At 48.9% G+C, this 22,619-nt stretch overlaps 1 protein-coding gene and 1 pseudogene across 1 annotated transcript; both read left to right on the top strand.

The window, feature by feature from the left end:
• The first annotated feature begins 3,577 nt into the window (after positions 1 to 3,577).
• LOC132372573 (retinol dehydrogenase 16-like) lies at positions 3,578 to 7,094 on the top strand (annotated as a pseudogene).
• Positions 7,095 to 9,947: 2,853 nt separating this feature from the next.
• Positions 9,948 to 21,274, top strand: SDR9C7 (short chain dehydrogenase/reductase family 9C member 7). The gene is made up of 4 exons (XM_059934655.1): positions 9,948 to 10,248; positions 13,357 to 13,615; positions 14,270 to 14,442; positions 21,057 to 21,274. Exons 1-4 carry the CDS (start codon positions 9,948 to 9,950, stop codon positions 21,272 to 21,274), a joined length of 951 nt encoding a protein of 316 aa, XP_059790638.1.
• The last annotated feature ends 1,345 nt before the right edge of the window (positions 21,275 to 22,619 follow it).

The raw sequence follows: 22,619 nt of genomic DNA, 5'->3' as shown, positions 1-22,619 counted from the left end.
TCCCCTTGTCCAGATCCCCTCCCCCGACCCTCTGGTGGAGAAGAGTGAGAGTCACTTCTGGACCCCAGTCTTATGTTTTCTGCTAATCTTTACTGAGCACCTACTGTGTTCAGGGCAAGAATTCCCTTGATGTCCCAGTGCTTCCTGAGACCCCGACTCTTTATGTGTCCACTCTTCTCATGATGGTCTGAGTATGGACTCAGTGGAGAAGACATCTGTTCAAAGTCATACAGATTTCTGGGCTGAGTACAAATTGGAGTGGGAGGGACCTCTCCAAGTGTCAACTAAAAAACCTGAATATTTTTCTCCTTTTGTTCAAAGTCGAGGGTATGGAGCCTTTAGGGGAACTTTATGTTATAGAACAGTATCACTATTTTTGAGCAGAGAGTGAGTTCAAAAGTTGCAGGGCCACTGAAACTCAAGCCTGTAGTGAGCGCTTGATGTCAGACAGGGGACTGCTGAAGAGACAAAGATGGCTAGGAGGTTCCTCAAGGATCTCTGAGTCCTTCAAGGCTGTCATGTCAGCCCCTCAAGGTCGATCATGTCTACCTCTTAAATGCAAAGCTAGAGCTTCATACTTGATCTGAAGACCCCAGATTTTCATATTTTTATTTATACACACACACACAGAGAAACACACAGAGCCAGATTCCAAACCAACTGAAATCAAATAAAGCATCATTGATTCACTTTATGCCCTGGGGCTGTGTGTTCAGGAGGTTTGGACTCACCACCAGTAATCCTCTCCAGAATGTCAGAGAAGTTGTGAGATTAAAACCCCTGGCCCTCCTTGCTGGTCCTACACGGGGCTGGGGAGGCAAGGGCTGCACTGAGATGGGTTCCACGGCCCACAGTGTGGACTGTGACTCAAGGGCCCCAATTCAGACAAGATGGAACAACAAATGCATTGACAAAGAAGTGCAATGCACACCAGCCCACGTCCTCAGCCTAGACCCTCAGCACAGCCCCATTTCTCCTCCTTCCAGGCTGCCTTCCTTGGAGAGGGAGCCAGGTCTTGTCTGATGGATCTTTGCAGGGGCTGGAACCCATGCCATGAGGATCCAGGGGAGTGCCACAAGGAAGCTGCTGTCACTCTTTCCCTCAGCTGTCCTGGCCCTTTGTGAGTCGCATAGTTGCCCTTTGTGCAACCCTCCTCCCCTGTGAGCACCAGATCTTCAACACCTGAAGGCCCTGGTCTGTTTCTACATTTTTGGGTCTCCACTCCAGACAGTGGAACTGCGTATGTGTAGAGATGGAAGCAAGCTTGCACAGTTAGCCCTTACTCTCCACCCCTTCCAGCTCCCCCAGTTGTTACCTACACCTCCCCCTGTTCAGAGGACTTGTCCTGTGTGGAGAAGAGGGAGTGGGTGGGAGATGGCCTTACGCTTGACAGTGGTCCCCACTGAGATGCTGTTGGGCTACGCCCGGGGGTGTGTGCGTCAGCTCCAGCTCACATGAGGGTCACAGGTGTTGTCCTGGAATCTGGCCCAACTGCCCTTCCCAGGACATAAGGTGCAGAGATTTTTGTCAGTGAGTCTCCCTGACAGGGTCGCCTCTGAAGGATTTCTTCTTCTGACCCCCGCAGCTCCCAGGTGAGTGAGTGTCACCCCAGGCTCCTTTCTCTTACTGCTCCCTCCTGACCTTCCTGTGGTTGTTCCCACCTGGAATGTAGTCTGAAGCTCCTGAGACCCTCACAAGCCATCATATTACTTTCAGGATTCACAAAAGGGAAGCAGATGGCATGAGGGCTGGAACATGTCTGCTGCATGGCCCCTTGGGAGTTTATGGTTGAAGGAAGTCGTGGTCACTGAGGAAAAAACCCTCCTGTTTCTTCCAAGTAAAGAAACCACGACCTTCTCCCTTAGCAGGGTTTGTGTTTGCCTAGGATTTGCATGTCACCCCAGCTTCCTGACAGTTTCGAGGGCACCATCCTTCATCCTTGCCTTCTTTGTCCTCACCCTTTGGGAAGCCCCTGTAGGAGGGTCCTGGTGGTCACCCAGGAAGCAGGCACAAGCTGGTTTCTGCAGGACCAGCCTTTCTATTACTGCTGCCAACTCCCACCTGAGGGACAAACACTTTCAGGACTACAGTCAGCTCCCTGCACTTGACAGTTCCCACTAAAGGCTGAATCTGTGCCCCTGTCTGTCTTTGTTCACTGCTGGGGTGGGTTCCAGGGGCATTTGAGCCTCTGTTTGCTTGGGGAAGCCGCTCCTTCCCTCCCAGTGCCTCTCGTATTTCCTGACTTACCAGTCGGAGCTGTGGTAAGTGTGGACAGTGAGGAGATGCCCAGCGCAGTGAACCAGGCTCCTTCTGTCCCTGCCCCACTCACCAGCTCTGTGCCCCTGAGGGGTCCACCCCCGTTACTGAATGTATCCTCCACCTCACTGTGAAAGTCCCTGCATGCACAGCTGTTCTGGGGTCCAGCCTCTGGTCCTTTCTTTAGTCTCCTGAGGGGACAGCTCCCTCCTCTTCTCCATCATCACCCTGATACAACTGACCTGATTCTTTCCAATTATTGAGCTTTACAGCACTCCCTGATCGGGGGAGGTTTGCACACCCCATCCCATGATCCCTGTTCAAATCAGTCTTTTCTGCCAGTCTTTTCTCAGTGTCTGAATGGTCTAGATTCAGGGTGTGGTGCCAGGCAGGGCAGGGCCTCACTCAGCACAGGAGGGGCAGAGGGCAATGGAGCCGGGCACCCAGGGCTGTGGGCAGGGCATCTTCACAGAGTGAAAGGGGAACAACTGTTAGACCAGCTTTGTGTGAGTCCTTCCAACAACTGGCCCAGCATCTGGGAGACGTCTCACCATTGCGTGTGTCGCCCCCATTCCCTTCTTGTCCCCTCTCTTTGCCTCTGAGATCAGACACCCCCGCTGTTCTCCTGAACACCTTTCTGGTCCAGAGAACCACTTCATCAGGAGAGACCTTATTCTCGTTTGCCTTCCCCTTCGAATCCTAGAGAGGCTGAGAGGGACTTAGTCTTTCAGGAGTGAATTCTGTGAGCTGAGCCAGAGGAGGAGACCAGGCTCAGAGACTAAGCCAGCTGCCCAAGGTCACACAGCTGGTTGGCAGCAGAGCTGGGTTTTGAAGCCACTTGTGTCTTGATTCCACGTGTATTCCCCTTGTAAGAATCTCCAGTAGGTAAGGGAGACCCTGGTCCCCGGCTGAGCAGGAAAAAGGGAAGAAGATAGTTGTGAACCATGAAACCTGGGATATAAGGGTTACAACGTTTGGGCGTGGGGTGGAGAGGGCAGAGGTGGGTAGAGGGAAACAGGGAGGAGTGGGAGGACCAGGAAGAGGTGGTTGGGAAAAGTATTGTCATTCTTAAGAAGTTATGTTGGAAATGCAATGACATGTATTAGAAATGCTGTGAGCGTACCAAATAGCATGCATTTGGGGTTAGAATCAATAATACTCACCAAAGAGGGTGAACAGGAAAATCTTGAGGACTCCATGCCAGAGAGCCTGGAGGCTGGTTGGCCAATCAACATCGTGTGTGTTCTTTAGTCCTCCAGTTTGAACACTAGCCTGACTCGAGTTTCACCCCAGCCTGTCTGTGTCTGTCCCCTGCAAAGCCATGTGGCTGTGCCTGGCGGTCCTCGTGGGCCTGTACTACCTCCTGCGCTGGTACCGGGAGAAGCAGGTGGTGAGCCACCTCCAGGACAAGTTCGTCTTCATCACGGGCTGTGCCTTGGGCTTTGGGAACCCGCTGGCCAGGCAGGTGGACCTGCGAGGCTTCAGGGTGCTGGCTACGTGTCTGACGGAGCAGGGGGCCGAGCAGCTGAGGAACCAGACGTCAGACAGGCTGGAGACAGTGATCCTGGATGTCACCAAGACTGAGAGCATCGCTGTGGCCACTGAGTGGCTGAAGGAGCAATGGGGGCAGAGATACCACCCAGATTTCTTTTGTGTTTATTTACTGAGAAGATTCCCAAAATGTTTTGATTCTCAAAGCCTTGGTGTTGCCTTGGAATTGATGCAGGTTGTTTCAAAGCTTGTCCCCTGATGTCCAATGCAACCCTGTTCTCTAAATTCTCCTACCCTGGGTTTTCAAGTGTGTCTTTCCCAACCAGCTTGCAGAAAGTGATTATTCATGTTTTTTTTATTTTTGGTATTTCCTTTCTTTTTTCATTCATTTCCCTTTTCCTTTCTCTTCTCTAGTTTTTCCTTCATTTCTGTTTCTTATCATTCCTCTCTACCTGTCTCTGTCTCTCTCCTATATGATATTTGTGAACAGCACTCTATTTTCCCAAACTCTGTCTATGCACTTAATAAAGATGGGTTTATTACCTACTGAGTGCCAGGCACTGAGGAGCAGAGAAATGAGTAGGACCATCTCTGCCTTCCAATAGCTCAAAGAATATCCAAACCCTGACACCCTACAGCCACCACGCCCACAGTTCCTCTCCTGAACTCTTCTCCCTTATACCTTGTGGCACATTGCTGTTGACTCAATTAAAAAACTCAGTTGGAAGGTGATTTGGAACCAGAGCTGGGTCCTCACTCATAGGCCCAGCACAGTGCTGCCCTCTCACCCTCACTGTTCCCAGGACTCTGGGGCCTGGTGAATAACGTCGGCATCTCCACGCGCACAGCACCCAATGACTGGCTGACCAAACAGGACTCGATGAAGATACTGGACGTGAACCTGTTGAGGGTAATCGAGGTGACCCTGAGTCTGCTGTCCCTAGTTTGGAAGGCAAGGGGCCATGTGGTCAATGTCTTCAGCGTCATGGGCCTGTTGAGTCTTTTGGGTGGGGGCTACTGCATGTCCAAGTATGGTGTGGAGGCCTTCTCAGACTCCCTCAGGTATTGGCCTGGCACAGAGGCCCTCCCTGGTTCCTCCTGCTTCTGTGCTTCTTGTGTGGGGGGGACTTTTATAGGGGTTTCCTTTCTTCGCAGACCTAGAGGCCCTTCCTTCCAACCCCTCTCTCTGTGTAGGTCTTTCATTGGGAAGCACCTTTCTAAGTTTTGGGTGTCAGGATGGGCCCCAGGACTAGAGAGTTTGCTTCAATCTATCCCTGCCTTGGATGAGGGCCCACAATCAGAAAATATCTGAAGCAGAATTGAAACCTGGATTATTTGGCCACAGAGCCCATGTCCATAACCCCTGTGATATTCAACTTCAGGGAGCCCTTGAGTTGGGGGTAGGACATTTGACTCGAATCAACAGATACTTCTTGGGCACTTCTGTGAGTGTTCAATAAATGTGTTTGGGTTCAAGAAGATTTGGTCCTTTACCTAAAAAGTCTGACAGCTGAGAAAGGGACAAGAGATACAGAAATGCCATGGCCATCATTTTTGATGGTTGTGACTAAGTTAGCCATGGTAGCCTTGGCAGTCAGCAGAATGAGGGGAGGGTCCGGGAGATAAGGGTCTGAGCTGAGGATTGAAGAACTGAACTTGGGAACATGGCAACCTGGCAGAGTAAGGCAGGAAGGCTTTCTGGATGAGGGAATGGTATCAGCCTAGGCCCAGGGTGAGTAATTGTTGATGGCCTATGCTGTGGGGTCCACCAGGGGCAGGTGGGCATGGGTGGGCTTGTGGAGGAATGTGGGCCCTGGGCAGGTTGGGGACCATCTTGCTGTTGGCAATGGAACCCCATGGAAGGGATTTAATCAGGGGAGCTAAAATAGTCAAAGCAACCTCTAGAGAACCCACTGGCTACAGAGCAGAGAATGGCTCTGAATGCTGGGGAGCTGAGACCGCAGGCAGGGAGATGCTCTTTAGAGGACAGTTACAATAACCCAGCTGACAGATGGCCAGGTTGTTGACTAGAGCAGGAGAGGGGAGGAAGGAGACTGAGGAGTATGGAGGAAGTAAAATGGGCAAACTCTGGGGACTGAATACATGTGAGGGGACTAGGAGGAGATAACATATAAGTGGTGCCTTACAGCACAGTTGGTAGAATTTAGAGCTGATAAGCCCATATATGTAAACTCTTTAGAAAAATATTCAAACTCTATGCAGAAGTAATACCATCATCATGAGTTTTCTCTCCCTGGCTGCTGCACTTCACAACTCCTCAAGTTTTCAAGCTTATTCCACCCCAATCTGTGTTGAGATTTTATTGTTTTTTGTTTGTCTCCTGAGGCTCTGAATGCCTTGTCCCTCTGCCTCTTGGCCTTGAGAAGGGAGCTCTCCTAGTTTGGGGTAAAGGTGGCTATGATCGAGCCCGGTTACTTCAAGACCAGCATGAGCAACCCTGAGATGTTTTCTGGGGCTTCCAGGAGGCATGGGATTGGGCCATCCCAGAAGTCAAGGAACTCTATGGGAAGACATTCCTGGCCTCAGGTGAGTGAGCTGTGGACCTTGGGGAGAGAAGCAAACCCTTGTCTGGAAGCCTGGGTCCATCATTAGCACCTCCTCCAGTCTCAGTTCCATCCTCCAGGCTCTGACTCACTCACACAGTGGGGACATGAGTTCTATCCCCAGGATCCCATGTGGTCACCTGGTGACCTAAGGAAAGGATCCAGGCTTGGTAAACCTGGGAACCACTGTCTCATCTGAACCCCTTGTTATTTTGGGAGGAAACTGAAGCCAGAGAGGATAGACACCTGTGGACTCATGGCAAACTGACATTAGAGCAGCTGGTTTTCATGTGCTTAGATTTCTAGTGTTTATAGAGAGATCCAATTTATGTATTGGATATTCTCAGAAGTAGAGCCAGAGGTAGCTTAGTGTGGAACATTTGTTCCTGGGGTAAGAGTTCGGGCGCTTCTTGGAGAATTTGAATGGATTAGTTTGGGACATGGGTTTGTGGGGGTGGGGCGGGGGGAGGGCAGTATTTCTTAGAAGCTTTCTTCCCATATTAGAGCTGTGAATTGGAAAGGAGGGATGCGGAAGTATATAAGGAAACTTTCTCATCCTGAACAAACATCAAAATAACTGAAAATATTTTGAAAAAATGCAAGTTGAATCTCTGTCCTTGGTCATGAACTGCATGGATGCGCTCTGACCGCCTGCCACCCACACACCTGATGATACTCACCTGACCGGGATGCCAAGCTCATCTACTTCCCAAGAGCTACATACCCTCCTTCCCGGTGGATGCCATGGTCTGCTGGAGCTCCTCAAGGGCCAGGGCCCTGTGAAGTCAAGATTGGGGTGTATGGGAGGTCTAGTTGGGTTGCTGTGTGAGGGATGATGCTTCAAGAGGAGGGAAAAAAGGTGGAGGGAGGGAGCTCTCCAGTCTCTAAGGTCATGTAGCTCATCCTCCTCCTCATCTCTGCTCCAGGCTTCTTCTGAGGCTCTGGGGATATTAGGAAGAAAGGGCCAAGTTTTGCAGCTGAGAAACAGGGATCCAATAGCACACATCTGTGCCCTGGTTCTTGAGCAGCCTCTCAAGGCTCTGAGCCTCCTGGCCCTCCTGCCACCCTGAGGAATCTGCACTGTTTGGAGGGTGTGAGCCGCTGGGAGGGGGCTCAGCTCCACCTGCTCTGCCTCTGGTCATCTCCTCAGAGTGTGCCTTCGTTTCCTCATCCCACAGGATGGAAATGGCCTGGAGGAGGCAAAGGGTCCTCTATCCACTGAAAATACCTGTGAGCAGGGGTTGGGGATGCACAGGGCAACCACCAGCCTGACCCATCAGCCTCATGTGCCAGCTGAATAGGGAGGCCACTCATCAGAGTGGGCAGCATTCTCAGTCCTAGGAGAAGAGCCCTCTGCGTGGTCCTGCAGCCCTCCCAACCCCCATTCCATGACCTGCATTTTTCTGATGTTGGGAGTTTGAGTCCAGGGAAGTGCTGCTTGAGCCAGCAGTCAGCAGACAGGCCCATGAGATGATGAGTCAGGCCCAGGCCTGTGCTGGGGCAGTTCCAAGTCATTCTTTTTCAGGTCTAGAGACAAACCCCTGGATCTCACCATCTGGGACTGTCTGAAGAACTGGGACACTCCTGGGCCTACTCAGCCCTTGAGTGACATTGTCTGACTTCTTCCAGCCAAGACTTCCTTGTTCACTCACCAAGGAGGCAGACAGACTTCTGAGATGCCTCCCAGATCCACTGTAGGCAGTGCTGTGCTTGGGGTGGGTATGAAGTAGGTGAGGTTCGCCTCCACCTCCCACCTCCTACCTCCATATCCTGCAGGCTTTGGGTCTGCTCCGCAGGGCTGGGTCCATGAACTGACCCCCACGCCCCCTACTCCCACCACCCTTGGTATAGAATGGCCAGACTCTCTGAGATTTGTGGTGACATTCTGGAGCTGACTAACCTTGGTAGATAGATAGCATAGAGCATAGAGACGCATCCTTGTCCCTTCACTCTAGAGAACTTTGTGGCCCTATTTCTGTGTCAGACCCTCTAGACAGGGAAGGTGTAGGCAGTTGGTCCTGGGTCCCTCAGGATGAGCCTGGGCTCTTTTCTCAGGCTTATTCTGAGAAATGGTGACCCTAGAGGTTTATCCAAAGAATCACCACAAACTCCAGCATAATTCTGTCCCCATATTTTATGCAGCCCTGGGCAGGGCCCCTCACTACTCATACCTCTGTCTCATATCCTTGCTTCCTTTTCTTTACTGGCTTCCCTTCTACCTTTCTGTGTGTTCTTTGCCCCATTGCCTGGAATCTCTCCCTTCCCTCCAAGTCCTGACCCTGAGAGTTTTCCAAGTCCCTGACCCCAGTCCTCTGCTCTTCCCATATGTCATCCCCTCTCAGGGCCAAGGACTTGGCCCCAGGCCCTTCCCACAGCTGCCCAGGGAATTCATGAGCCATCCTCATCATCTGGCTGGACCTCAGTCTCAATGATGCCTATCATCTAGCTGGGCCTCAGTCTCAGTAATGCTCATATCAGAACTCTCTATTCTCCTGCCTTCTCTCCCTATGCCCAAAGTGTCTCCTCCTGACTTTTCTTGACACCTGTGGTTCTACCTGTTATCAGAATCATTTTGACTCCTGGCCTCCCTTCCCTCTGTGCTTTCCATTAGCCACTGTGTCAGTTGACTTTACAATCCCTTCCATTCACTGACATCACCCCCCTTCAGGCTCCTCAGCTCAGCCTAGCGTGTATCTGGTCCTGGGGGTAGAAGAAAAATGCTCACTGGGGGCCCTGCCCGGGGGAGCTTATGTGTCCTTGGTCCTTGACTCCCTCCATTTGCCCGGTTGCTGGGTGAGGGGGGTGCTGGGCCTGCTTGGAGGGCAGTGGGGACTCCTCATTGGTGACCTGAGCATCACCTCCCCAGGACCCAGGCCCTGAGCCCCTCAGAGGTTTCTGCTTTCTGGGAGTTGGGGCCTCACATAACCAGTTTCCCTTAAGAGGGGACCTGCTGCCTCTGACCTCAGGACAATGGAGGCACATCCACCCTGGGGCAGACCCTTTATTTCTCATCATCTCTCATAATGGAGACTCACCTAAGGACAGAGAATTCCAAAGAGGTGATAACCTGGAATTCATTTCTCTTGGGGTTTGGAGGGCACAAAACAAATTTTGTATGTTTTGCATTAGTGAATTTGTCTTAATTTTTCCACCGAAAATAACAGTTACATTTCTTCACATGCCCGCATTCATGACAAATGATTTTGATCCCTGGGCTGGAAGTGGGGGATTTTCCAGGAGGGTCCTCTGGGCTGAGTCCTCCTTCCTTCTTTCCTCTGCTCAGACCACCCAGGTGAGCCACTTCTCAGCACTAACATCACCACTGTGGTTTTTCCCATCCTTGGCATCTTCACCCATTAGGGCTGGGGGAGAGAGAGAGGGAACCACCAGGGCTGTCTGAAGTGACAAAGCTTCAGGTTGGACTTGAATTTCTTGCATCTAGGCAAATTGGCGTGGTGATGCATCCACCTATATAAGTTATAGAGTGGCTCACCCAGGGGCTGTGCATCTGTCGCCGACAGCAGAAGGGAGGAGAGCTCTTCTCAACAGGCTCCAGCAGACTGGGGCTCAGAGGACCAGCCTCTCCTGCTATCTCCTGAGCCCGATTCTTCTTGGCCATCACCTCTCCCCTCTGCTATGGCAGCTATCACGGACCTCTCCTTTATGTACCGCTGGTTCAAGAACTGTAATCTGGTCCGCAACCTCTCGGACAAGTACGTCTTCATCACGGGCTGTGACTCGGGATTTGGGAACCTCCTGGCCATGCAGCTGGTTGATCGGGGCATGCGGGTGCTGGCTGCTTGCTTCACTGAGGAGGGGGCCCAGAAGCTTCAGCAGGATACCTCCTACCAGCTGCAGACCACCCTATTGGATGTCACCAAGACTGAGAGCATCAAAGCAGCAGCCCAGTGGGTGAGGGACCAAGTGGGCGAGCAAGGTGGGATGAATTGCATTCTTTGGCTTTCTCAGTTTATCCTTCTTTTTCTCTCTTTCTCCCACAGGTATCTGACAGTTATCGGGGACCCTGTTGTTCAGATGGGGTGGGAGAGGTGATGTAGAGAAAGGGGCCGGGTCTGTAGCTCAGTGGGATTGGACCTGTTGCAGGGTTTGGACTGTCCACATGAAGAGGTGATTTCCCAAGGAAGTTTTCTTTCCCAGAAACTCAGAGGGTTGGCAGGGTTTGGGGGAGATTGCACTAGCAGGTCAGGGAGGGAATATGCGTTCCATCTGTCTGAACGTTTAAAGATGGAGTTGCCTCACTGGGACTTTGGTAGTCCTAACTATCAGCTCCTATAAAAATGTGAGCACGTTTCTTGTCGGGATCAGGCTAGGGGGAGGAGAGAGTGAACATAAGGTTGGACTCCCCGAGTGGGGACGTTTGTTCTCCTTGACTGTGTCAGGCTAGACTGCAGGGTGGGGAGCGAGATCTCTCCTCTTCCTCATATCATGATGGATACCGGGTTGACCTAAGGGTAAGTGCCTATGTCAGGGTGGCTGCTCTTATTGGGAAAGGAGACTGTGGGCTAGGGATGGACTAGGACTGACGGGGGCCCACCCAGGGATCTTCCCACACGCAAGATGTGGGTGTAGGAATGGCTCAGTTGTAGAAGCAGCAACCTGGGGGAAGTCCTGACTCCTGAGGGAACTAACCTGGGGTCTGTGCACACGAGTCAGGGCAGGAGAGCTCTGGGGCCCAGGAGGGGCAGACAATAACTCTTGCTTTATTTTCCTCTTTGGCATTTACCACTATCCAATATTCAATATATCTTACTTATCTTTCTTATTTATTTTCTATTTCTCCTGCTAGAATAAAGCTTCTAGTGGGGGAGGTGTTTTTTCCTTTTATTTATTATATATCCTTAGTGCTTAGAACAGTGTCTGGCATCTAGTAAGGTGCTCAATAAATATTTGTCAAATGAACTAAGTTATGAATAATTCAGCAAGAGTCAGTTTCTTTCTTCAACAGGCTGCCTCCGCCCAGTGCCCTACATTCAGCTTTGAACCGCTTGTGTTAATGACTCACTGGGTATATTAGTTTCCTATTGCTGCTGTAATAAATGCACACAAACTCAGGGGCTTAAAAGAGCACAAATTTATTATCTTGTAGTTCTGGAAGTCAGAAGTCCAAAATGGGTCTCACTGGACTAAAATCAAAGTGTTAACAGAGCTCTAGGGAAGATTGCATTTCATTGCCTTTTCCAGCTTCTAAAGTCTACCTGCATTCCTTGGCTCATGACCTTCTTCATCTTCAAGGCCAGCAAGGTTGGGCTGAGTCCTTTTCAATGCTGCCATCTCTCTGGTTCTCTGTCTTCTGGCTCCCTCTCCACTTAGAAGGACCTTTGTGATTATATTGGGCTCGCCAAGCTAATCTACCATAATTTCCCCATTTTAAGGTCAGTTAAGCAATTTAAATTTCATCTGCTACCTTAATTCCTCTTACCCACGTAATCCACCATATTCACAGGTTCCAGGGATTAGTATGGGGACATCTCTGGGGGGGGCCTTTGGGCAACATCTTTGGTCTAAGAAGCACTGGAGAATGGGAGGAAGGGATACTTGCATGCTTTCTTTTTGCCCCTCAGAGTCTCTGGACCATGACAAGTTGGCATGGCCCTAAAGCTGTTCACACTGTTTTGAAAGTTCTCTAGCTCTCTTTGCAAAAAAAAAAAAAAAAATTAAGGTTGTCCTGGTTTGCCAGCAGGCAGAGCTATTTACCAGGGATGATCAGAGGTAGCAGCGAGTGTGTGTCCCTTCTCCACAGGCAGAGACCACTTGGGTTTTACAGTCTTTGGGTCTCAGGAGCTCATTTCTTCCACTGTAAGACAGGAGTCTCCCTTAGCTTGGAAGGATCTGAGTCCTGCCAGCCAGTTGGTCTCCTGGGGTCTCTACTTGGAGGAAGGCAGGAAGATAGGATGGGGACACAGCTTGTGTGGGGACCCCAGGCCTAGGGGAAGGGGTGAACCATGATTGGTGTTTACATCCAGACCTGCCCATGTGTGTGTGGAAGAGTATCTTGAGGCTACAGAGGCCAAGGTGGGGTAGTGAGATAAGGGGAGGGAAAGGGAAGGAACCCCAAGCCCCTCCCCCAAGTGGAATTTTACTTGGAAACTCAATATGTAAGACAAATGAAAATTGAGGTTGTCCTGCATCTCCCTTCCTTATCAGGTTCTGGGGTTCAGACTGAAAGCTCTTAGGACTGCAAACCACAGGCTGGAAACAACTGTCCTAATCCAGTCAACAGTGAACCTGAGGCCCAGGGAAAGGAAGTGACTTGTCCAAGGCTGGAGGTAGAACCAGGACTAGAACTTGAGGCTCTTCAAGCCTGGCCCCTGCAGAGCTGAATGACAATACCTAGCAATATTTCTCTCCATTTATACCAACTCAATTTAAATATCTCAAAGGGAGCCCTTTTCACATTTTTCCAAAATTATTTTATTTAAATGTCTTCTGTATTTGTTTATAAGTCTTATTTATTTCTTCTCTGGTTTCTGAGATCATTGAGGAATAAGACCATGTTTTGTTCATTTAATGTCTCTAGCACCTTCCTCTGTAACTGACAGATGCATGAAATGAATGAATGTGTGAATGGATGAATGAATGAATGAATGAATGAACAGAGTAATTTTGGTAATGTGTGAAATGGAGTTGGTTTCTTACACTCAGGTGAACAGAGAGGGGGAAGCCTGATAGGGGAAGGAATTGAAACATTAATTCACTGGTATGAAAATGAGATCTCTTTTCCCAGAGCCAATAGCTTAGATGCTATTAGCTAAAGCCTGGATTGTAGCTGGTACAGTGTCCAGCTAGCTGGCAGACTGTGTGAATCAGAAAAACTGCCCCTGTAGGGAAAACCCATTAGGAAAAGGCCCATGTTCCTTTGGGCTGTCATAACTCCCCACCCAACGCTGCCAGACTGGCTGTCTTGTGCCTTGTGACATGCTCAACCATCCTCAGCAGCCCTGAGCTGGGGGCCGTGGGCCCTGGTGCTTTTCCAGCGACACTGCTGATTTTAGTCTGGTTCTCCCTCCCTCCACTGCGCCCCCAGGCCTCTGGGCCCTGGTGAACAACGCTGGTGTAGGCCTGCCCAGTGGTCCCAATGAATGGCTGACCAAGGAAGACTTTGTGAAGGTGATCAACGTGAACCTGGTGGGACTGATCGAAGTGACTCTCCATATGCTGCCCATGGTCAAGAAAGCCCGGGGCAGGGTTGTCAACATGTCCAGCTCTGGTGGCTGTGTGGCTATCATTGGTGGCGGCTACTGCGTCTCCAAGTTTGGCGTCGAGGCCTTCTCTGACAGCATCAGGTGACTGGGCCCAGGTGCCAAACCATTCAGAGTAGGAGTTCTGGGGGTTTCACCTCAGGAAGAGAGGGCTGGGTGGGGGCACCCTGTGGGCAGGCAAGATCTGGAGGGAAGATGTTAAAACAGTAGCAGGAGGAAGGCTAGACCTATAGGGGCCTTCCTCAGGGACCCAGAGAAGAGGGATGAGAAGAGGTGGGGTGGTGATGAGCAGCCTTCCCTTGAGCTGTCTCAGAATAAGCAACATGCTGCTTGGGCCTGTGGGAGTAGGAGGGAGAGTCCCCCAAACAGACGGAGAGGTCTGGGGGCAGATGTGCTGTGGGCAACCCTCCGAGAAGGATGCAAGCCTTGCGTAGACCCCTTCACTCCTCTGCCACCTAGGCGTTGGGGGTGGGGCTGAGTGGGAGGGACCTGGTCGGAGCAAGGCTTTGGTCTAGATTCCTCCCAGCTAGGCTGGCCTAATGTGAATTGTCCAGAGACAGACTTGGGAAAGGGCTTATTTGCATGAAAGCAGTGCTGGGCCTGGTGCAGGGGTGGGGGGCACACCTCCAGGTTCCTGATCTCTGGAGATCAGCTCCTCTAGAGGTGTCAGAGGTGACTTTCCCTGATGATCCTTTGTCATCGTGGAGTCCCAGACTGAGTCCAGCTCTTCTTTCCTAGGCGTGAGCTCCACTACTTCGGGGTGAAAGTCAGCATCATTGAGCCGGGGAACTACCGGACATCCATTCTGGGCGAGAAGAACATGGAGGGCATTGAGAAGAGCATGTGCAAGCTGTGGGAGCGGCTGCCTCAGGAGACCCGCGAGAGCTATGGAGAGGAGTACTTCCATACCTGTGAGTTCCCCAGGAGAGGAAGGGATCTCTGAGAGAGATAGAGAGGTCTTGGGGGTCACTGACCCACTTTCATTTTACAGATGATGGGATGGAGGCTCAGACGGGTTATGAGCCCAAGGCCACACAGCAGGTGGCAGAGCTGGGATTTGAGAACTGCTGGGGGAGTGACAAAACCATAGCTGCGGGGAGATGGGGGTGTTAGGAGAGTTGCTGCCCACCCACCCCTGGCACCTGCCTTCCCCCCAAACACCCGTATGCAGGTGAATCAGGTGAAAATGCACTGCCATGAGTACAGAGAAGTTATTAAGAGCACAGCTACTTGAGCCAGACTGCCTGGGTTTGAAGCCTGGCTCTGCCACTTACGGGTTAGGAGACTTTGAGAATGTTACCTAGTCGCCTTAAGCCTCAGTCTTCTCATCTATAAAATGGAGTTAATGATAGTGCCTACCTCACAGGGCTGCTGTGAGGATTAATATCTGTGAAGTATCTCGCATGCACTAAGTGCTTGTCAAATCAGTAAAGAGGAAAATCACACGAATGTTTAAAAGGAAGGGGCTCTGGGAGCTCTCTTTCTCCCTGGCCTAAGGGTCTCCTGTGAATCTCAGGTGTTTCTGGAGAGTAGAGGAGGGACATCACAGCTGTTTACTATACTGTCCCAAACTCACAGTTTGGGGAATTCTTCCAGTTTGAGGGATGCACGGAGCCCCAACCATTGGGGAACAAGAGGAGGGGTGGCCTGCGGGTGCAGCGGAGGAGGGATTGGCCAAAAGACCTGGTGGAGTACCTCGCGGTAGGAGAGAGAGGCCTACTCTGAGGACCAGGAGGCCCCACATTCACTCAGAGCATCTAATCCCAAAGCCAAGCCAGTTGGTTTCAGGAGAGGATCATCCACAAGATTTCCTGCTTCTCTCCATTTCTCCCCTCCAAGTGCCTGGAGGGGGAACAGCCCCTCAGGGCCACCCTTGGAGCTGCCCTTGTGTGGGACAGAAAGGTGGGGCTGGCATTTTGCTGGCTCAGGAGGTTCCCTTGGTCCAGAGTGAAGCAGCCGGCTCTCAGCCCCGTCCTGCTCCATTTGGGCCTCAGTGGCCTAGTCATATATTTCCCTAACCCAGATTTTTTTCCCTCTCTTTTACTTGACTTCCATGAACATCCCTGAGAGGCACTTTCCTGTTGTGGTTAAGCTCTTAGACTCTGAAACTAGGCTGCCTGAGTGTAAATTTCATGTCTCCTGCTTGCCTTGGGCCAGTTACTCAGTTTTCTCATCTGTAATGGGTTATAAAAATTAAATGAGTTAATATATAAAAAGTGCTTAGAATATTATCTGCTTCCTGGTAGGAACAATTTGATTTAAAAGTTTGTTTTTATCTATTTACCAGTGTAATAGAGAAAAAGAGCATGGCCTCCTTTTCTCTATTACACTGGTACCAGCAAGCTGTAAGTTCTTGTGTTGCAAAGAGATATTCTTAACTAGCAATCATCCAAAATCCAAAGTGGTGAACTTTAAACATATACCCAGAAACTCTGAATGGGCTAAATATAATCACTCAATCAAATTAATGGCAGGTATCTAACTGTCTTGGGGGGAGGGGTGGTTATTTTAGTGACATGCTCTCCTGGACCTCATACATCCACAGAGTAAAAAGCCAAGACACCATAACTTAAAAACCATAACAGCCATTTATTCACTTAATACACATTTTATTGAGAGCCTACCACATGCCAGGCACTGGGTAGGGCCGGGAGTGAGAGTGGACAAAGCAGCAGGGCACACAGCTGGCTGCCTGCAGCTTAAGGCCCAGTGGAGGAGAAAGATCTTAATAACAACACACACATTTAGTGACAAATGTGGATAATTACCATGGGGAGAAACACAAGGCCATGAAAAAAAGAATAGGGTTGGGAGTGGGGCCCCAGTTTAGATTATGGTGTAGGCAGAGCTTCTCTGAGTTGACTTTGGGGAAGAATAAGTTAGGCATTGTTGGAAAGTGGATAGGCAAGAAAGTTTTTTCAAGAAGGCCCTGAGGCAGGAAACTCTTTAGAGGAACTTTAAAGATACCAGAGGGTAGGGAGCAGTGCAGTGGAACAGGGGGTACCCAGGATAAATTAGAGCATCAAAGCACACTGAGGATTAAGGATGTGATCTGATTTGTGATTGGGAAAGACTGCTGTCGTTGCTGCAGTATTCCAGGCTAGACATGTCGGTGGTTTGGGCTACAGAGAAGTGGAGGAGATGGAAAGAAGTTGATAGATGCCCGGTGTGTATTAGGCCTCCTGGTACTGGGAGGGAGAGAAAGCCAACCAGGACAAGTGCTAGGTTTAGTTCAAGAAACCTGATGGGTGGAGGCATTATTCATTCATTGATTTAGGGAAAAGTCAGGGAGAAGTATTTGGAGAAGTATTCCTTGGGGAAAGTAATCTTTCAGTTCTGGACATATAAGAATTCTGTGAGGAGAAAAAAAAGTCCTGAGGATCAGTTAGGGCTTTCTCAGTTACAAGTGACAGAAAATCCAACCCAAATCATTTAAGCAGAAAAGGAATTTCTTGATGCTTATTACTAAAAAGTATAAGGATATGGGCTTCAGGCACTGCATGATCCAGTCCGCAAATGATGTTCTTAGGACCTGCTTTCACCCTATTTCTTTTTTTTTTTTTTTTCAGTACTTATAGATTTATTCAGGCCTGTTAGAGGTCTTAAAGTAACCAGGAATTGCAATAAATATTTGAACAGAGGGCTGGATGTTTCAAATGCTAAATAACTCAATAGAATTAGAGCTAATACACCAGCTGTGTTAATCCATGTGAGTGCCCTTTGTCTTGTGCTCACTCAGCTGACACTTGTCCTTTACAATCCAGCCATGGTAAACCCTTCACTAGCTGAGGAAAGCTCTATTTTCATTTCAAATCACCCTATTTCTTGGCTCTGCTTCTTCTGTACTGGCTTCAGGCTTACAGCTCTCTCCCCTTTGGGGTGGTCACATGGCTGCAGCATCTCCTCATCTCCTCCCAGGATAGCCCTTTCCAGTAGCTCCCCCAAACGGTCTAAGATTTACTCTGACTTGGTGGGCCAATGATTGCAGGAACAGAGGGAATTGCAGGATGTACTCAACCCTGAGCCCATCACTGTACCCAGGGAAATGTGAAGCTCTGATTGGCTCAGGCTGGGTCATGCACTCTACCTAGACCAAAGGACTCAGAATGGAAGAGGCATGGATTCCCAGAGAGAAATCTGTAGCTGTTGCTATAAACAAGGGGAATAGCTGTTTGGGGGTTGGGGGGAGGATAATATATATTCCCTGTGAGTTTCCCCTAAAACTCTCAGTTAGCAAAGAATGATCCAAATTATTGATGGGGTCACTATGAGGCTGGGGTGAAACACAGATTCAGCCAGCATCTGGAAACCTCACAAAGGCGTTTTCTAAGTAGCTCGATGCAGGCAGAAGCTGTAGAGTCTTCAGTGAGGTCCATAAAAGAATGTGTAGAAAGGCGAACTTCCTCTGAAAACCACTGTTGAAAAGCTGACGTTCTTCAGAAGAAAAGTAAGGGTTGGGTTATAAAATACTATAGGCTGATTCGTCTGTAGTTCTCTCCATGATTTCAGAGGAAAATTTTTACGCAGGCATTTGACTACTTTTAGATAAAAAATTTTCCGAGTGATCATACTCTAATTTTTACTTCAGTTTTACTAGTGTTCACTGGGATACACAGATGAGACAAAATCTCTAGGAATCTAGAAGGGGAGGTCTGAAAGCAAGTATAATGCCACACAAATTGTGCAACAATGGACATGCATACAAAACAAAGCAACAGTACAGGGACTTAATTCTGCTGTCACAGAAGCCGTCACAGAGGTGCCCATTGGTGTCCTACTGAGTTCTGAAGAATAAATAGGAGCTCACCAAAAGGGAAAAAGATGGCAAATGTTTCACAGAGGGAAGAGCATGCGCAACAGTTTGGAGACCTGGCATATAGCACTCGCGTGCTTTCGAAGGTGGTGTGGATGCAAGGTATAGACGACAGTAGTCCCTCTAACCATGTTACACGGCTCTCTAAACTTCAGTCTCTCCACGATAAAGGATAATAATTCCTCTCTCGTGGGTTGTTAGGAGAATTAAACAAGACTGTAAAGTACTCAGCTCAGCCATATAATAAGGGCTCAACAATCTTAGCCATCCTTGTTATGACTAGTCTGGCCTGAATGTAAAGTGTAAAGGGGTGGGGGTGGGGATGAAGCTGGGAGACATTACGAGTCAGATAGTAGAAGACTTTGATGGCTCCAATAAGAAGTGTTGCTCTAAAAAAAAAAAAAAAAAGAAAAGAAAAACGAAGAAGTGTGGCTCTCATCCTGAAGGGCTTTGGAGAGCCTTTTATTAAATGGCTCTGAAATGACCTGATCAGATTTGTGTGCCGTGGGAAGGATGAGGGTGGAGACGTGAGACCAGCTGGGAGGCCGCCTCAGAAACCCAGTGAAGGACTGACAAAGGCATGAAGTGAAAGGTCTTGGTCATTGTGGGAAGTATGTATGTATGTGGGGTAGTGTTTGGCGGGGGGTGAGTGCTGTGGAGACAGACTGAAGAAATACTTAGGAGTGGTCACAAGCACCACTGGACACGAACTCCAGCAAGCTGTTATGACCAATCAAACAGGCCCCTGGCTTGTGAATCCGGGAACAGGCCAGGTATCTTGGAGTGATTTTTAGCTATCCCCAAAATAGAACCATACTGGAAATGGCTAGTTAATAGCAACCTAACCTAGGCACATTCCCGAGGAAGCAGCACACAGAGTCACTGGGATAAGCATGCGAACAGGACACAGTGCTCTGGTCCTCACAGAGCACAGCCTGGCTTGTTAGCATACTTCGCAGCAACACAGCCACCTGCCAAGTTTCTTTCTTTATCTCAACCCTGCCAGGGAAGCCACCAAAAATTCCCCTTTTAGTCCCCTTTCTTCCTAGGGAGGGACTAGGACCGTTGGGTCCATACTGAGTGCCAGAGCCTAGTGCCTGCTATTTTATAGACTTTATTTTGCTAAATTCTCACAATAGCACAAACGTTTCCTGGATGCCCAAATGCAAAGCCCGGGTTCTTCCTCACTGTCCAGGAGACTGACAGGGGCTAAAGGGTACCCCTCTCTCCCTCAATCCATGTCTAGCTGGGTGCCCAGCACAAAGCAGGGGCGCAATAAATATTTGAGAGAACATGGAAAGGATGTGCCTTAGACTATTTCAGAGTCTCAGGCAGCTTCTCCCACCCCGCTGCCTGTGTGGGTCCTCCCATCTTTCAGAGCCTAGTTCCAAAGCCATCTCATCCCATCAGCCCACACAACCTTCCCTGCCTCTGAGGGAGCCGTAACCCCGAGCTTCATGAATGAGTCCTTTGACACTCGCCTCCCCGCCTGGAACCTGCTGGTGGTGGACTCTGTGTCAAGACCCAAGGACGGAGCACAGAGTGTCGGATTCCTAAGACATTATTGCTCTATAGACAATCTGGCTTTAAGTCAGTGTGGCTCTTTTTGGGACCCCCAAAACGTAGTTTGCCTCTTTTCACTGCAGTAGTTTTCTCTTTAAGAAACAGAAAGGGAGTTCCTCGGAGTCGGAGAGGGGGGTAAAGCATACTTGAATGACACTGTTCTGCCCTCATCAACTGCCCACCAGTGTCCTGCACAGAAGGGGTGACTTCTCTGCCTTCCTGGACCATCCCTAAAGTCAGGCTATCTTTTGCTCCCTCTCTGTTTTCAAGCTCTAATCCCTTATCACGAAGTCTGACTCTCAGGCACCACTTCCTCCTGAGTCTTTGGGGCGCTCAGTGAAGTATGAGTCCCTCTGAGCTGCCCCCTTCCCAGAGTCCTGGGGTGAGGGTGCACATCAGGGCCCCTGAAGCGTATCGTGTGGCTTGTCTCCTGTGTTGTAAGCTACAGCAGACTTGGACCCATCTCCACACCCGTGTGTACCAGGCTGACAGAACAGCCCCTCACATGTGCTAGAGCCTTACAAGGTACCGGTCTGTGCCTTAGCTCATCTGAGCCCCATAATGACCTTATGACCAAAGCAAAGGCAGTGTTACTATTTTTTAATAACATCTTTTCCCTGCATGCTTTTGTAGAAAATTTGGAAACTCTAGGAAGTCCACAGGAGGAAAAAAAAAAACCCTCTAGCGACTAGGAATTTCACCAGACAGACAGTATTTTTCCTTATTTCCTTCCAATTTTTCTGTGCACATATATTCAACTGTTTTCTATCCTCTTTCCTCCACTGTCTACCCTGCTATTATTCATCTTTATTATTCTCTAGGGCAGGTATTATTATCCCCATTTTACAGATGATGATAATTTAAGCTCAAAGTCACACAACTAATAAGTGGCAGAACTGGGCACAGTTCTTCTCGTTGCTAGTCTAATGCAATAGTAGGAATTCAATTCACAACTATTGAATTCGGGAAGAGAAATAAGATTATTTATAGGGTGTTTGTTTAAGGGGCAACCTGGAGCTTGTGAGATCTGCCTGAGATGTTAGATCAGTGGTCTGGTGAAAAAGGAGCTTGGATGGAATTCAGAAGAAACTATCTTTAATGAAGAATAATAGGACCTTTGATTTTCCCCCCTCTTGTACCCTCAAACAGATACTGACAAGTTAAAGAACACAATGCAGCTGGCAGAGCCAAGGATCAGCCAAGTCACCAACAGCATGGAGCATGCTATTGTTTCCCGGAACCCCCGCATCCGCTACCACCCTGGCCTGGATGTCAAACTCCTCTACCTCCCCTTGGCTAAGTTTCCCACCCCTGTGACAGATTTCATCCTGAGGCGGTACCTTCCAAGGCCAGCAGACAGTGTCTGAGCTGGGGAAGCCTAAGGGGTGGTCAGTGGAGTGTGGAGGAGGGGGGCGGGAGAAGGCACTGTAGGGTCACATGAGGGGGGTATCAGATGTTCTGGGGACACCTTGCTTGGCTGACACCCTACCTGCTGCTGGTGAATTTATGGATAACTTCTAACAGAAAGTGAATGCCTCTTCCCACTCACTGGGGCCTCACAGAAACCTGAGGTGGCCTTTACAGGTTCAAAGACCTGCAGCCTGGCCCCAAGAACATCTGTCACGCAATCAGGATATGGCTTTTTCTTGACCTGGAGGAGTCAAGGAGAGGAAAACTAGTTCCTGCTGAATCATGAGCCTCACTCAGTTATCACCACCACTGGGAAATTTTGTGGGATAATGTAGCCCACAGGAGAACTCAACCACTTTCCTCTTGTGTCTCTAAATATGCATTAACCTTATTCACATAAACCATTATTTGAAGTATGTAGTAGGACAAACAGGGAGTGCAAGATTATATCACGCAAAAGTTTATCATAGTATTTTCTCTCTCTTTTATGGATTTCTGTATCCATAGGTGATTGGGACTCACATGAAGTAACATTCATTTGTTTAATCACCATTGATTAATTCTTCAAATATTTACTGAGTGCCTACTATAGACGAGGCACTGTGTAGGTGCTGGAAGCATACAAATATGATTAAATCATGGTCTTGGTTTTTCACTCTTTATTTTGTGGTTTTGTTTTTGTATTTTAGCACAATATCTAGTAGCAGAGACAGGATAGCGATAGAAGAAACAGAAATCAGAAAATCAAATTTTTGGAGTTACGAGGAACACTAGAGGTTATCTAATTCAGTAGTTCCCCAACTTGGCTGTATATCATAATCACCTGGTTAATTACAATACAGATTCCTGGGCCTTGGTGTTAGAAAATCTGATTCATTAGGCTTGGGTGGGGCCCAGAAATCTGTATTTGTAAAAAGGACCTAGATGATTCTGATGCATCTGGGCACTTGGAAACTGCTGATAGTTCCATAGGTGTAACTAACGCTCAGAGTAGGAAGTGACTTACAGGAGGTCCCCTAGCGTCATAGACTTGACAGAGCTCAGGTGTTTAGATTCCCAGACTAGGATTTTAGTTACAGGAGAATAAATTCCCGAAATTAGTAACGTTGTCAAAGAAGTCATGAAATGAAATTATTATTCTTTAAAAAGCCTTAAACTTCTGAGCCATATGAAGTTCTATTGAAAAGACTTTTGATCTTGATGAGTGATCACGTAATAAAGGTCAAATGTGAATTTTTAAAATTAAAATGTCTTTAGTTGGTGTCTCTTCAACATCCAGCTGAACTTGAAAATAATTAAATG

This window comes from Balaenoptera ricei, chromosome 10, assembly GCF_028023285.1.
Source record: "Balaenoptera ricei isolate mBalRic1 chromosome 10, mBalRic1.hap2, whole genome shotgun sequence".
NCBI lineage: Eukaryota > Metazoa > Chordata > Mammalia > Artiodactyla > Balaenopteridae > Balaenoptera > Balaenoptera ricei.
Note: the sequence above shows the minus strand (reverse complement) of the source record. Positions and strands in the feature narration are given on the sequence as shown.